Source organism: Caenorhabditis remanei, chromosome II (assembly GCF_010183535.1).
Source record: "Caenorhabditis remanei strain PX506 chromosome II, whole genome shotgun sequence".
In the NCBI taxonomy this organism is placed as follows: Eukaryota; Metazoa; Nematoda; class Chromadorea; order Rhabditida; family Rhabditidae; genus Caenorhabditis; species Caenorhabditis remanei.
In genome coordinates, this window is record NC_071329.1 from 16,195,249 (window position 1) to 16,208,050 (window position 12,802).

Consider the following 12,802-nt stretch of genomic DNA (forward strand, 5'->3'; position numbering starts at 1 on the left):
CAGGAATTGTTATACTTTTGCTCCGAAAACACCGTCTTTCCTGAAAACTACATTCTGAGCCGTAGCGGCATTTCCAGACAACCAAAATTAACAAATGATAGCTTGAAATGAAGCAAACAACATTTCCTATCAGATGGTCGTTTTGGATTTTCGTTAAAAGCTTTTTTTAAGCCAAAAAAGCTCAAAACGTGCTTCATGTGTCAAAAAAGCGTTCCCACGTGAATTTTAGATCAGAAAATTTTTAGAGATCACAATAATTATTGACGCGGGAAGCTTCGCGGGCTGCACGTAAAACGCGTCAGTAACCAATAGGCTGAACTGGATTCGCTGTTTGGAACACCGTGCCATACAATTTGAGTCACGAATAAGGCATTGGAAGATTCCAATACCACCACATTGTCGTTGAGACTAAACGCGCCTTGCGATCTTGAAACTTCGTCAAAGTACAGGCTCATAATTACGCGCCGAGTTCCCGAATCAATTTTGCTTAAATTAGTTTTCGATGAATTCCACACGCCGTCACTGTGTGTTTAGCCATCCGGTTTTAGGCTGCGACTCAATTGGAACAAATTCGCGAAGTTGGACGGATTTATCTTGACGAACACATTGTCGACATCGATATCGGCTTGTTTCAGTAAATGCTCACTGCAAGTGAGAACGGCGATGGCGCGATGATTGCCATCGCTTTTCACGCCTTGTACTGGATGTTCGTCATCACCGTCAGCACTGACCAGCACATGTCTGTAACATTTAAAGTTTACTTTTCTGTTTATATTCAAGATATACTTACGGTCTCGAATTGATAAGATCAATGTCGAACAACGCCTTCACACCACCAATCGATGAGTAAATCTTCGAAGCCATATCGGTAATCTTCTGTTGTGACACCTGTCTGAGCAGTTGGCCTTGCAGTTCCATTTTAAGAAAATGATGAAGAGAAATTTTCCTGTTAACTGTTTCTGCTTCTGCTTGTTCTCCAAAATCTAAGAGTTGTAGGAACTCTTCTGATTCAGCTTCCTTCTGCTTTTCAACAGCATCGAGAGCCTCAGCGATTGTTTTCGATCTCTTGACAACTGCTCCCCTGTCATTTTCACCCCGCTATAAAATTATAATTGCTTAAGGAATAAAATATAAAATTTGGCTGCCAGTCTAATTTCGTAAATTTTAAAAGGAAAAAAAATGGCTGCCAGTCTATTATCGGAATAAAAAAGTTCCGACATTTTTTACCGACGCGCAAGGTTCGCGCCACTGATCTCCGGGAACGCCCACTCATCATAAACATTTCTTCTGCAAGATCAGGGCACGGTTTCATTGATTTCGCGGGTGAAGTTTTGTTTAAAAATACCACTTTTAAAATAAAATTTGACCTATTTCCTTTAAAATATCATTTCCACCATGAAGTTTGCAGAAAAAATATCAAATTTTAAAGGAAATAGGTCAAATTTTATTTTTAAATTTGTATTTTTGAACAAAACTTAACCCGCGAAATCAATGAAACCGTGCCCTGATCTTGCAGAAGAAATGTTTATGATGAGTGGGCGTTCCCGGAGATCAGTGGCGCGAACCTTGCGCGTCGGTAAAAAATGTCGGAACTTTTTTATTCCGATAATAATTTATTAAATTTTGAAAAGGAATAAAATTAGGCTGCCAGTCTAATTTATTAAAACTTCCAAAGGGACAAAAATATAAAATTTGGCTCCCATTCTAATTTTCAGAATTTGAAAAGAAATAAAAATTGAAGACTAATGCCATGTTTAGGCTAGGGCCTCAACACTGAGCAAAAAAACGCACTCTTTTCTTAGCACTTTTCCTATCTCCATCTTTCTCCGTCTTGTCAGCAACGTCTTCTTCTTTCTCCTCGTCGGTCACCTCTTCTTTTCTATCATCATCAATTTGTACCTCTTCATTTTCATCAATTCTCTCTTTCTCAACACCACCAACATCATGAACTTCCTCCGCAGTATGATTAATCTCTATATCAGCATGATTTTCGGAATGGGATTCGTCGATTGGAGTAGAAGTACGTTCAGGTTCAAACTGAAAAGACGTACAGCATTGATTGACAAACATACAAAAAAGTTAGTCAAACCTCTCCGAAGCCATAATCAAATGATTCATTGGGTGGATATTTTCCTGGTGTTGTTGGGATATTGAAAGATGTGTCAGACATGGTGGAATGTGGCTTTCTGTTCAAGTTCTGAAACGATAATGATTGCCACCTAATTTTCTGTAGCGAGTCAAATAAATTATTCGAGGTTTCAAATAAAAAAATTTGAAAAGGAAAGATGTTTAAAATTTGGCTGCCAGTCTAATTTTCAAACCAATTCAAAGTAGAAAAAAATCCGAACGAGAGAGCAAAATGAGACAACCTCTCGGTAGGCCAAGAAATGAAACTATGAGGCATTTGGGGAGATTTAGTAAAGCTATCGCATTGTCTTACTGTAGGGTCTTGCAACGAAAATGCGGACCCCGCGAATTCAAATTTCAATTTCACCCAAACTCAGAAAAAAAAAATAAAAGAAAAAAAACAGACGAACAATTTCTAAAATTTGGCTGCCAGTCTAATTTTTGCAAATTTCGAAAAAAAAATGGCTGCCAGTCTAATTTTGCAAATTTTGAAAAGATAAAAATGGCTGCCAGTCTAATTTTTGCAAAATTTGAAAAAGAAAAAAAATTTGAATACCAGTCTAATTTTCAAAATTTGAAAAAGATTTTCAAAACAATTCAAAGTAGAAAAAAATCCGAACGAGAGAGCAAAATGAGACAACCTCTCGGTAGGCCCAGAAATGAAATTATGAGGCATTTGGGGAGATTTAGTACGCATTTTCTTACTGTTTAAGGAATAAAATATAAAATTTGGCTGCCAGTCTAATTTTGCAAATTTTTAAAAGGAAAAAAGTTTGGCTGACAGTCTAATTTTCAAAACCTTCCAGGCAAAAATTAGGCTGCCAGTCTAATTTTGTAAATTTTGAAATGGAATATATAATTGACCACTGGTTGAATAACAAACAAGAGACTGGAAAATGTTTTATTATAAACGACAATACAACAACTATAATGGAAGCAGCAGTTGGCTTGATGAAAAAATATAATGGAAAAATGGTGAATTGGAACGGTACAGAGTTCAGGTATGCTACATTCTGTCAAAACATCCAATTGAAAGTATTATTTTCCAGTTCGAACTCCAATACCAACTACATATCAATTCCTTTGAATGATGACTTCGTTATTGGAATTTATGTAGTTTCTCACAAGAGGTGGAATTCGACTCATCAAATTGTGATGAAGCCAATGCCGATTAATTCATTCATTCCAGCGGAAGGTTTCTCTGAAGCCAAAACACTTTTGGAAATTAAGGCGCCTAACAAGGGAAGTCTTTGGAGACGCCACTTTCAAACGACCTATAAATTTGGACATAGGTACATTCGACTACGCATATTCCATTTCTGCAGGCAAAATCTGCTAAATGTCTCTGCGAGCCGAGTTATGAGCTCTCAAACTTTTCATATGGTTAAGGATTTTCACATGGAACTCCAAATCGGCGAATAGTGAACGCAAACGGGTTCACATTTCTTCGACTCACGAGTGGTTCAGTGGTAGTGGGTCGGTGTAGGGGGAAGTAAGGCCATGGTTCGGCCCCGACACTCTTTTTCCTTTTTTTGCTTCTTTATTTTATCGTTCTCTCACTTCATAAATAACTGCAGTGAACTTTGTGAGGATTTTTCTAATAATATGGAAACTATTACCCATCCGCGGGTGGCTGACCACTCGCGCAAAGTTCGGCCCGGGGACTAGGTGTGGGTCTCGCCGCGCGGAACGTGTCGATTTACGACGGCTCTCCACAGTACTTTTCATAATAATTAATTATGAAAAGTACTGTGGAGAGCCGTCGTAAATCGACACGTTCCGCGCGGCGAGACCCACACCTAGTCCCCGGGCCGAACTTTGCGCGAGTGGTCAGCCACCCGCGGATGGGTAATAGTTTCCATATTATTAGAAAAATCCTCACAAAGTTCACTGCAGTTATTTATGAAGTGAGAGAACGATAAAATAAAGAAGCAAAAAAAGGAAAAAGAGTGTCGGGGCCGAACCATGGCCTTACTTCCCCCTACACCGACCCACTACCACTGAACCACTCGTGAGTCGAAGAAATGTGAACCCGTTTGCGTTCACTATTCGCCGATTTGGAGTTCCATGTGAAAATCCTTAACCATATGAAAAGTTTGAGAGCTCATAACTCGGCTCGCAGAGACATTTAGCAGATTTTGCCTGCAGAAATGGAATATGCGTAGTCGAATGTACCTATGTCCAAATTTATAGGTCGTTTGAAAGTGGCGTCTCCAAAGACTTCCCTTGTTAGGCGCCTTAATTTCCAAAAGTGTTTTGGCTTCAGAGAAACCTTCCGCTGGAATGAATGAATTAATCGGCATTGGCTTCATCACAATTTGATGAGTCGAATTCCACCTCTTGTGAGAAACTACATAAATTCCAATAACGAAGTCATCATTCAAAGGAATTGATATGTAGTTGGTATTGGAGTTCGAACTGGAAAATAATACTTTCAATTGGATGTTTTGACAGAATGTAGCATACCTGAACTCTGTACCGTTCCAATTCACCATTTTTCCATTATATTTTTTCATCAAGCCAACTGCTGCTTCCATTATAGTTGTTGTATTGTCGTTTATAATAAAACATTTTCCAGTCTCTTGTTTGTTATTCAACCAGTGGTCAATTATATATTCCATTTCAAAATTTACAAAATTAGACTGGCAGCCTAATTTTTGCCTGGAAGGTTTTGAAAATTAGACTGTCAGCCAAACTTTTTTCCTTTTAAAAATTTGCAAAATTAGACTGGCAGCCAAATTTTATATTTTATTCCTTAAACAGTAAGAAAATGCGTACTAAATCTCCCCAAATGCCTCATAATTTCATTTCTGGGCCTACCGAGAGGTTGTCTCATTTTGCTCTCTCGTTCGGATTTTTTTCTACTTTGAATTGTTTTGAAAATCTTTTTCAAATTTTGAAAATTAGACTGGTATTCAAATTTTTTTTCTTTTTCAAATTTTGCAAAAATTAGACTGGCAGCCATTTTTATCTTTTCAAAATTTGCAAAATTAGACTGGCAGCCATTTTTTTTTCGAAATTTGCAAAAATTAGACTGGCAGCCAAATTTTAGAAATTGTTCGTCTGTTTTTTTTCTTTTATTTTTTTTTTCTGAGTTTGGGTGAAATTGAAATTTGAATTCGCGGGGTCCGCATTTTCGTTGCAAGACCCTACAGTAAGACAATGCGATAGCTTTACTAAATCTCCCCAAATGCCTCATAGTTTCATTTCTTGGCCTACCGAGAGGTTGTCTCATTTTGCTCTCTCGTTCGGATTTTTTTCTACTTTGAATTGGTTTGAAAATTAGACTGGCAGCCAAATTTTAAACATCTTTCCTTTTCAAATTTTTTTATTTGAAACCTCGAATAATTTATTTGACTCGCTACAGAAAATTAGGTGGCAATCATTATCGTTTCAGAACTTGAACAGAAAGCCACATTCCACCATGTCTGACACATCTTTCAATATCCCAACAACACCAGGAAAATATCCACCCAATGAATCATTTGATTATGGCTTCGGAGAGGTTTGACTAACTTTTTTGTATGTTTGTCAATCAATGCTGTACGTCTTTTCAGTTTGAACCTGAACGTACTTCTACTCCAATCGACGAATCCCATTCCGAAAATCATGCTGATATAGAGATTAATCATACTGCGGAGGAAGTTCATGATGTTGGTGGTGTTGAGAAAGAGAGAATTGATGAAAATGAAGAGGTACAAATTGATGATGATAGAAAAGAAGAGGTGACCGACGAGGAGAAAGAAGAAGACGTTGCTGACAAGACGGAGAAAGATGGAGATAGGAAAAGTGCTAAGAAAAGAGTGCGTTTTTTTGCTCAGTGTTGAGGCCCTAGCCTAAACATGGCATTAGTCTTCAATTTTTATTTCTTTTCAAATTCTGAAAATTAGAATGGGAGCCAAATTTTATATTTTTGTCCCTTTGGAAGTTTTAATAAATTAGACTGGCAGCCTAATTTTATTCCTTTTCAAAATTTAATAAATTATTATCGGAATAAAAAAGTTCCGACATTTTTTACCGACGCGCAAGGTTCGCGCCACTGATCTCCGGGAACGCCCACTCATCATAAACATTTCTTCTGCAAGATCAGGGCACGGTTTCATTGATTTCGCGGGTTAAGTTTTGTTCAAAAATACAAATTTAAAAATAAAATTTGACCTATTTCCTTTAAAATTTGATATTTTTTCTGCAAACTTCATGGTGGAAATGATATTTTAAAGGAAATAGGTCAAATTTTATTTTAAAAGTGGTATTTTTAAACAAAACTTCACCCGCGAAATCAATGAAACCGTGCCCTGATCTTGCAGAAGAAATGTTTATGATGAGTGGGCGTTCCCGGAGATCAGTGGCGCGAACCTTGCGCGTCGGTAAAAAATGTCGGAACTTTTTTATTCCGATAATAGACTGGCAGCCATTTTTTTTCCTTTTAAAATTTACGAAATTAGACTGGCAGCCAAATTTTATATTTTATTCCTTAAGCAATTATAATTTTATAGCGGGGTGAAAATGACAGGGGAGCAGTTGTCAAGAGATCGAAAACAATCGCTGAGGCTCTCGATGCTGTTGAAAAGCAGAAGGAAGCTGAATCAGAAGAGTTCCTACAACTCTTAGATTTTGGAGAACAAGCAGAAGCAGAAACAGTTAACAGGAAAATTTCTCTTCATCATTTTCTTAAAATGGAACTGCAAGGCCAACTGCTCAGACAGGTGTCACAACAGAAGATTACCGATATGGCTTCGAAGATTTACTCATCGATTGGTGGTGTGAAGGCGTTGTTCGACATTGATCTTATCAATTCGAGACCGTAAGTATATCTTGAATATAAACAGAAAAGTAAACTTTAAATGTTACAGACATGTGCTGGTCAGTGCTGACGGTGATGACGAACATCCAGTACAAGGCGTGAAAAGCGATGGCAATCATCGCGCCATCGCCGTTCTCACTTGCAGTGAGCATTTACTGAAACAAGCCGATATCGATGTCGACAATGTGTTCGTCAAGATAAATCCGTCCAACTTCGCGAATTTGTTCCAATTGAGTCGCAGCCTAAAACCGGATGGCTAAACACACAGTGACGGCGTGTGGAATTCATCGAAAACTAATTTAAGCAAAATTGATTCGGGAACTCGGCGCGTAATTATGAGCCTGTACTTTGACGAAGTTTCAAGATCGCAAGGCGCGTTTAGTCTCAACGACAATGTGGTGGTATTGGAATCTTCCAATGCCTTATTCGTGACTCAAATTGTATGGCACGGTGTTCCAAACAGCGAATCCAGTTCAGCCTATTGGTTACTGACGCGTTTTACGTGCAGCCCGCGAAGCTTCCCGCGTCAATAATTATTGTGATCTCTAAAAATTTTCTGATCTAAAATTCACGTGGGAACGCTTTTTTGACACATGAAGCACGTTTTGAGCTTTTTTGGCTTAAAAAAAGCTTTTAACGAAAATCCAAAACGACCATCTGATAGGAAATGTTGTTTGCTTCATTTCAAGCTATCATTTGTTAATTTTGGTTGTCTGGAAATGCCGCTACGGCTCAGAATGTAGTTTTCAGGAAAGACGGTGTTTTCGGAGCAAAAGTATAACAATTCCTGGATTTTCTGTGCTGAGCAATCAAATATCATCAAGTTGCACAATAAAAAACAGGTCTCGGTCCGCAGATTCGCGATTTTTTATATGAAAACACCGATTTTTGTTCAAACCATAAAAAGAGCCGCATAAAATCATCGGGACGACAGAAATTTTTCAAATTGTGCTCAAATAATAGGTATTGAGCCAATCTATCAGACTGTCGTTGCAGAAATTGAGAAAAATTTGAAACAAAAGCACAAGAGCCGAAAAACAGCATTTTCAGTGCAAAAAATAATTTTCCATTTTTGTAATTTGCAAATGCGCTCTAATGAGAAAAATCGTGAAAAATTCCATTTCGCTGTTTGGAATACCGTGTATGGATCTGATTCGAAGAAGTCCCTCCAAACGGAACGCTTATTATCGAAAACTCGTTGAACTGGGCCTTGCTCCGACAGCATCATCTTCCGAGGCACACATCAAAGAAGCGTACCAGATCGCAGTGATGAAATCGCTCACCAGAAAAGTGTATCTCTATCACGTGTCGAAAGGATTCAATTTTTGGACTGCTGATAAATCCACTGAAATTATCGTCAGGTCCTTCATCAACAACGACAAAACGACATCAGAACAGCTTCATATGTGTGTTCAGAAAAAATACAGCGGTCCTCGAGTTAGACAAGTTCTTCAAAGCATTATCGCCTCTTCCAAGCATCAAGAAGAAAAGGTGGACCAAGTTGGCGAAACTGAAAATGATTCTGCGAATGTTGCTGTACCTTTTCCATTATCTTCAATGGTTACGGTTGTAGGAACTGTTTCCGAAGTAAAAAATGACAGCTGTATAGTTTCTATTGCGAAGGTAAGTGCAAATTAAACTGCCAGCCAAAAACTGAAAACATATCCTTTGTTTCAGGTTCCTGAAAGTGTTGATCTGGTCAAAACGTGGAATCACTGTTTTAGTGTTGGATATTAATTGAGATGTTCTCAACTTTGATCGAAAATAGGCAAAGTACACTCATATCGGAACGGTGAAGAAATTTTCCTTTTCAAAATTTACATTCGGAAATCTCAATCTGAGCTCTTTCAACGGAAAACTTGAAGAATCAACCGGAGGTAGGAAGTACTCCGGGTTGATATAACCACTATCCATCTTCTGAATCCGTACTTTGAAATCTGATGGAAGACGAAGAATCGTTGAGTGACCCAGTTCAAACATCAGTTGATCTACTCCAATGTTTTTCCTTCTTCCCATCAATCCTTGAATCACTTTCCTGATTACCAAACAGTATTTTATTTCATATGTATCGTTTTCCTGTACACGTCTCTCTACAAAAGTGTTTACTCCGTTTGAAAACTGAATTATTGGATGTCCTCGGTTAAAAACAGGACTACCTGGTCCTATCAAAATATCTCCATCGCTTAATTCAACATCGGGATGATTTGTTGTTTCCTCTTCTCTTTCATCAATTTCATACTTCATTTTGTTCAACTTCACAGCGTTTAGTAGAAAGGTTAGATTGTGCAAGTATAGTGGTACACATAAGTTTATTACTTGATAGGAATTTGTGTTAACTACCTTTTGTTAGCTTCCAAAAACTCCAGAACACATTTGAGTCCATGATAGGACAATTCGACCGGCATAGTGTGAGATAATACATATAAGTGAATGCGGGTGGGTAGATTGAGTAGCCAGATGATTGATGCTCTCTAGATACGAGTGAATACAAATGAATTAGGTTGGATAATTCGGCTGACGTTGAGTAGAGATTCTTCTGTTAATCTAGGTCATCTGTTGAGAAAAGACGTGCTAAACGGCGTGCTTGCCTCCACTATTTGGATAGTAAATGCGGGTGGGTAGATTGTGTAGTCGGATGGTTGACGTGGAATAGATTCTGGTGATATCCTTCTGTTAATCTAGGTCATCTGTTGACAAGTGAGGTGTTAAACGGTGTCTGTTGTCAACTATTTCCCTAAAGACAAATTTGTCGACAACTGAAAGGCTGAATGATGAGCCCCACGTGGTTTTCCCCGCAAAACTAGGCTCATCATCGCCTTACTAATCTCTTATTTCAATATGGTTCCAATCTGTTCACTAATTCACTTTATTTATCTCTTTTCAATCACCTGTTATCAGGAATATTCAATTAATTATAATTTGAATTACCGCTCTAAACCCGTTGTGTCAGTAAACGCGCTCCACTCAGCCGCGAGCGGTCGCGTAGCGGCCGCCGCGCCTCCTCATTGCTCAGTCTAAATTGACGAGAGTTGTTGCCTCTTCCGGTCGTCCGGTAACGTGACGAGTGTGAAAGTCTTGGCAAAATAGTTCCTATCATTTTTCCGGACTATTTTAGCCCAGTTTAAAGGGGAAATTTCAGCATAAATCGACGTTTTAGTTTTAACCTAAAGATAAATTTTAAAGTTTTAGCGAAAAACTGCTGGAAAACGCACAGAAAACCCGAAAAAACGAAGAAAAATCGGAAGAAAATAATTATTTTTGAGTTTAATCAATATTCAATTTGACTGCCAACAATGATACTCAGTCATTGGGGGGCCTATATCAAAATGATGCTCACATTACAATATATACCCCCACATCTGATTGAAATTTGGGGGTTATATTGTAATGTGTGGGGGTCTATAATAGAATGTTCATAATATAGTCCCAACATTCCAATAAACACCCCCATCCAAATGACTAAATCACGCATTGTGGGGGTGTATTCCAACGTTTACCCAGGGGGGTGTATAACCTAATCTTACGGGGGTCTATAATAGAATGTACCCAAAATCTGCTAAATGACTCTGTGAGCCGAGTTATGAGCTCTCAAACTTTTCATATGGTTAAGGTTTTTCACACGGGGCTCCAAATCGGCGAATAGTGAACGCAAACGTGTTCACTTTTTTTCAACGTACGAGTGGTTCAGTGGTCACAGGTGAATCGCGACTCATGAATAATACATTGCTGACATGTAATAAACGAATAAAAGACAAGTGGCGAAAGAAATAGGCGAATAATTGATGTGCTCGCGAAACTGTATCTACAGACGTATAATTGACGTATAAATGGCAAGTCGCGAAAAGGTGTCACTCAGTTATTTTTTGAGACTTTTTTCGAGCTTTATATTGGTTTTTGTTTCTGTCTTTGAGTTTTTTTGTGGTTTTTCGTGGTTTTTTCTGCAATTCAGCTATTAAAGGAGTATCATGTTATATTAATTCGGATACTTATACTATTTTCATCCAAGCTAACGGAGCTCTTCTTCATAATTAAGCATTTCATAGTCGTCTCATGTAGTTGTTGATAAAAGACCCAATAAATTCAAACATTTGCACAAATGGCTCTTGAAACAAGAATATTTTTCCAGAAAATCAACGTCTTCCCGTCACCTCGCGTCATATTGTCAACTTTTCTTCATTGTATCTCTAACTTCCTCTCTCGCTTATTGCTTCCAGAAAAATTGTGTAAAATCTAATTATTTTTAGCTTCCAAAACTTATCGGCATGCTTCGAACCCCAAAAACATCGTACGCACCTGCTCCATATAGAGTGCCACTAAACCGACGTGTCATCCACTCTCCCGGTCGGAACGATGCCACCAGTTCCAGTTCCAGATTCAATCAATCCAGACAAGACGATCTATACATCAATGACAATAGCTCCTTCAGTCAAATGGTAGATCATAGAGATTCAGAAGCCGTTGTCACTTCTCCATCACCTCGTGCACCATCCAAACGCCTTCGAGCCACTGTCGACGGCCGATGGAGTCCATTCGGGTTCGCAGCGACGGAACTATACAACTACGAAAATGGGATTCCACTGGATAGAGCAACTTGTGATGTAAATTTGAAATATGTGGCACGACAAACAGAAAACTTTCAGAGAAACCTTCAGAAACTGGTCAAAAATACACGTGAAGTCGACTACTACGAGTTCTTACGTTCTGCACAAGAATGTCGGTTGGCAGGAAATCATATATTGGAAAATGTTTGCCTTCAAATGGCTTTTTCTGCTGGAATGGTACACTTTTCTTTAAAAGTTTTTCGTGAATTTTTAAATTACAGAGCAATATTCAAAACAAAAAAGTCGCAAAAGTGGTCGAAAAGCCAACAAATCTGACTGAAAAGGCACAAAAAGCATTTTCTTTGGATCGAGCTAACGAAGTTCACGATACGGTTCTTCATCTTCCCAATAACAACTATTTCCGTCTTTCTGCGATTTTCCATGCCAATGATGTAGGAGATTGGAGTGGTACGAACCTCAGAAAATCTCTGAGAGCGTTCGCCCGCTACCTTTTCGACAAGGTTGATATTACACCAAAAAGTTCTTCTTTAAAGCACTATTATTCAGATAGCCGCTGACGATACCGAGATGCCCTGCTACGCTTCTTCGAAAAATGCGGAAATTTACGTCCCAGTCTCGGAAGATTTTCTAAATTCTATTGCTGGTACATTTTTAGACTAACACATATATCGGAACATTTCTAAAAATTCAGATTACGCCATCGCTGGATTCGGTCTCGATCACTCCAGCGACAACAAAGCAGAATTTTTCGCAACTATTAAGGATGTTCTTTCGTGCAAGCTGTCAGTTTTCCTATTCTAAAACTCTATCCGCCTAATTTTTTGCAGAAATCGCGTACGAAAGGAGTCCAAATCGGCGAATAGTGAACGCAAACGGGTTCACATTTCTTCGACTCACGAGTGGTTCAGTGGTAGTGGGTCGGTGTAGTGGGAAGTAAGGCCATGGTTCGGCCCCGACACTCTTTTTTCTTTTTTTGCTTCTTCATTTTATCGCTTTTTTCTATTTGTATAAGAGTTTTACGGCGAGAGTGATTACATCATTTTCAAAAAGTATAGAAAAACACATTATCAGCAGCAAAGATGCCAGTTTAATGTGTTTTCCAGAGATGACAAATATTATACGAAAATTCACAAAGATATTACCCATCCGCGGGTGGCTGACCACTCGCGCAAAGTTCGGCCCGGGGACTAGGTGTGGGTCTCGCCGCGCGGAACGTGTCGATTTACGACGGCTCTCCACAGTACTTTTCATAATTAATTTATTGCAATATTTTTCGCTGTAAATTTTTACGTTTTTTTCATGAAAATAA

General features: G+C 38.6%; 4 protein-coding genes across 4 annotated transcripts; 2 read left to right on the forward strand and 2 right to left on the reverse strand.

Annotated features, from left to right (window-relative positions):
- Window positions 1-530: 530 nt before the first annotated feature.
- GCK72_007319 (uncharacterized protein) lies at window positions 531-2,170 on the reverse strand (the record flags this gene model as incomplete). The annotated part of the gene is made up of 4 exons (XM_053726107.1): window positions 531-741; window positions 791-1,098; window positions 1,792-2,037; window positions 2,090-2,170. 4 exons carry the CDS (start codon window positions 2,168-2,170, stop codon window positions 531-533), a joined length of 846 nt encoding a protein of 281 aa, XP_053590301.1.
- Window positions 2,171-5,551: 3,381 nt separating this feature from the next.
- On the forward strand, window positions 5,552-7,191 carry GCK72_007320 (uncharacterized protein; the record flags this gene model as incomplete). The annotated part of the gene is made up of 4 exons (XM_053726108.1): window positions 5,552-5,632; window positions 5,685-5,930; window positions 6,624-6,931; window positions 6,981-7,191. 4 exons carry the CDS (start codon window positions 5,552-5,554, stop codon window positions 7,189-7,191), a joined length of 846 nt encoding a protein of 281 aa, XP_053590302.1.
- Window positions 7,192-8,710: 1,519 nt separating this feature from the next.
- On the reverse strand, window positions 8,711-9,175 carry GCK72_007321 (uncharacterized protein; the record flags this gene model as incomplete). The annotated part of the gene is made up of 1 exon (XM_053726109.1): window positions 8,711-9,175. The coding sequence occupies one exon, from the start codon at window positions 9,173-9,175 to the stop codon at window positions 8,711-8,713; it is 465 nt and encodes a 154-aa protein (XP_053590303.1).
- Window positions 9,176-11,193: 2,018 nt separating this feature from the next.
- On the forward strand, window positions 11,194-12,420 carry GCK72_007322 (uncharacterized protein; the record flags this gene model as incomplete). The annotated part of the gene is made up of 6 exons (XM_053726110.1): window positions 11,194-11,529; window positions 11,572-11,709; window positions 11,754-11,993; window positions 12,040-12,136; window positions 12,185-12,275; window positions 12,321-12,420. The coding sequence occupies 6 exons, from the start codon at window positions 11,194-11,196 to the stop codon at window positions 12,418-12,420; spliced, it is 1,002 nt and encodes a 333-aa protein (XP_053590304.1).
- Between the last annotated feature and the right edge of the window lie 382 nt (window positions 12,421-12,802).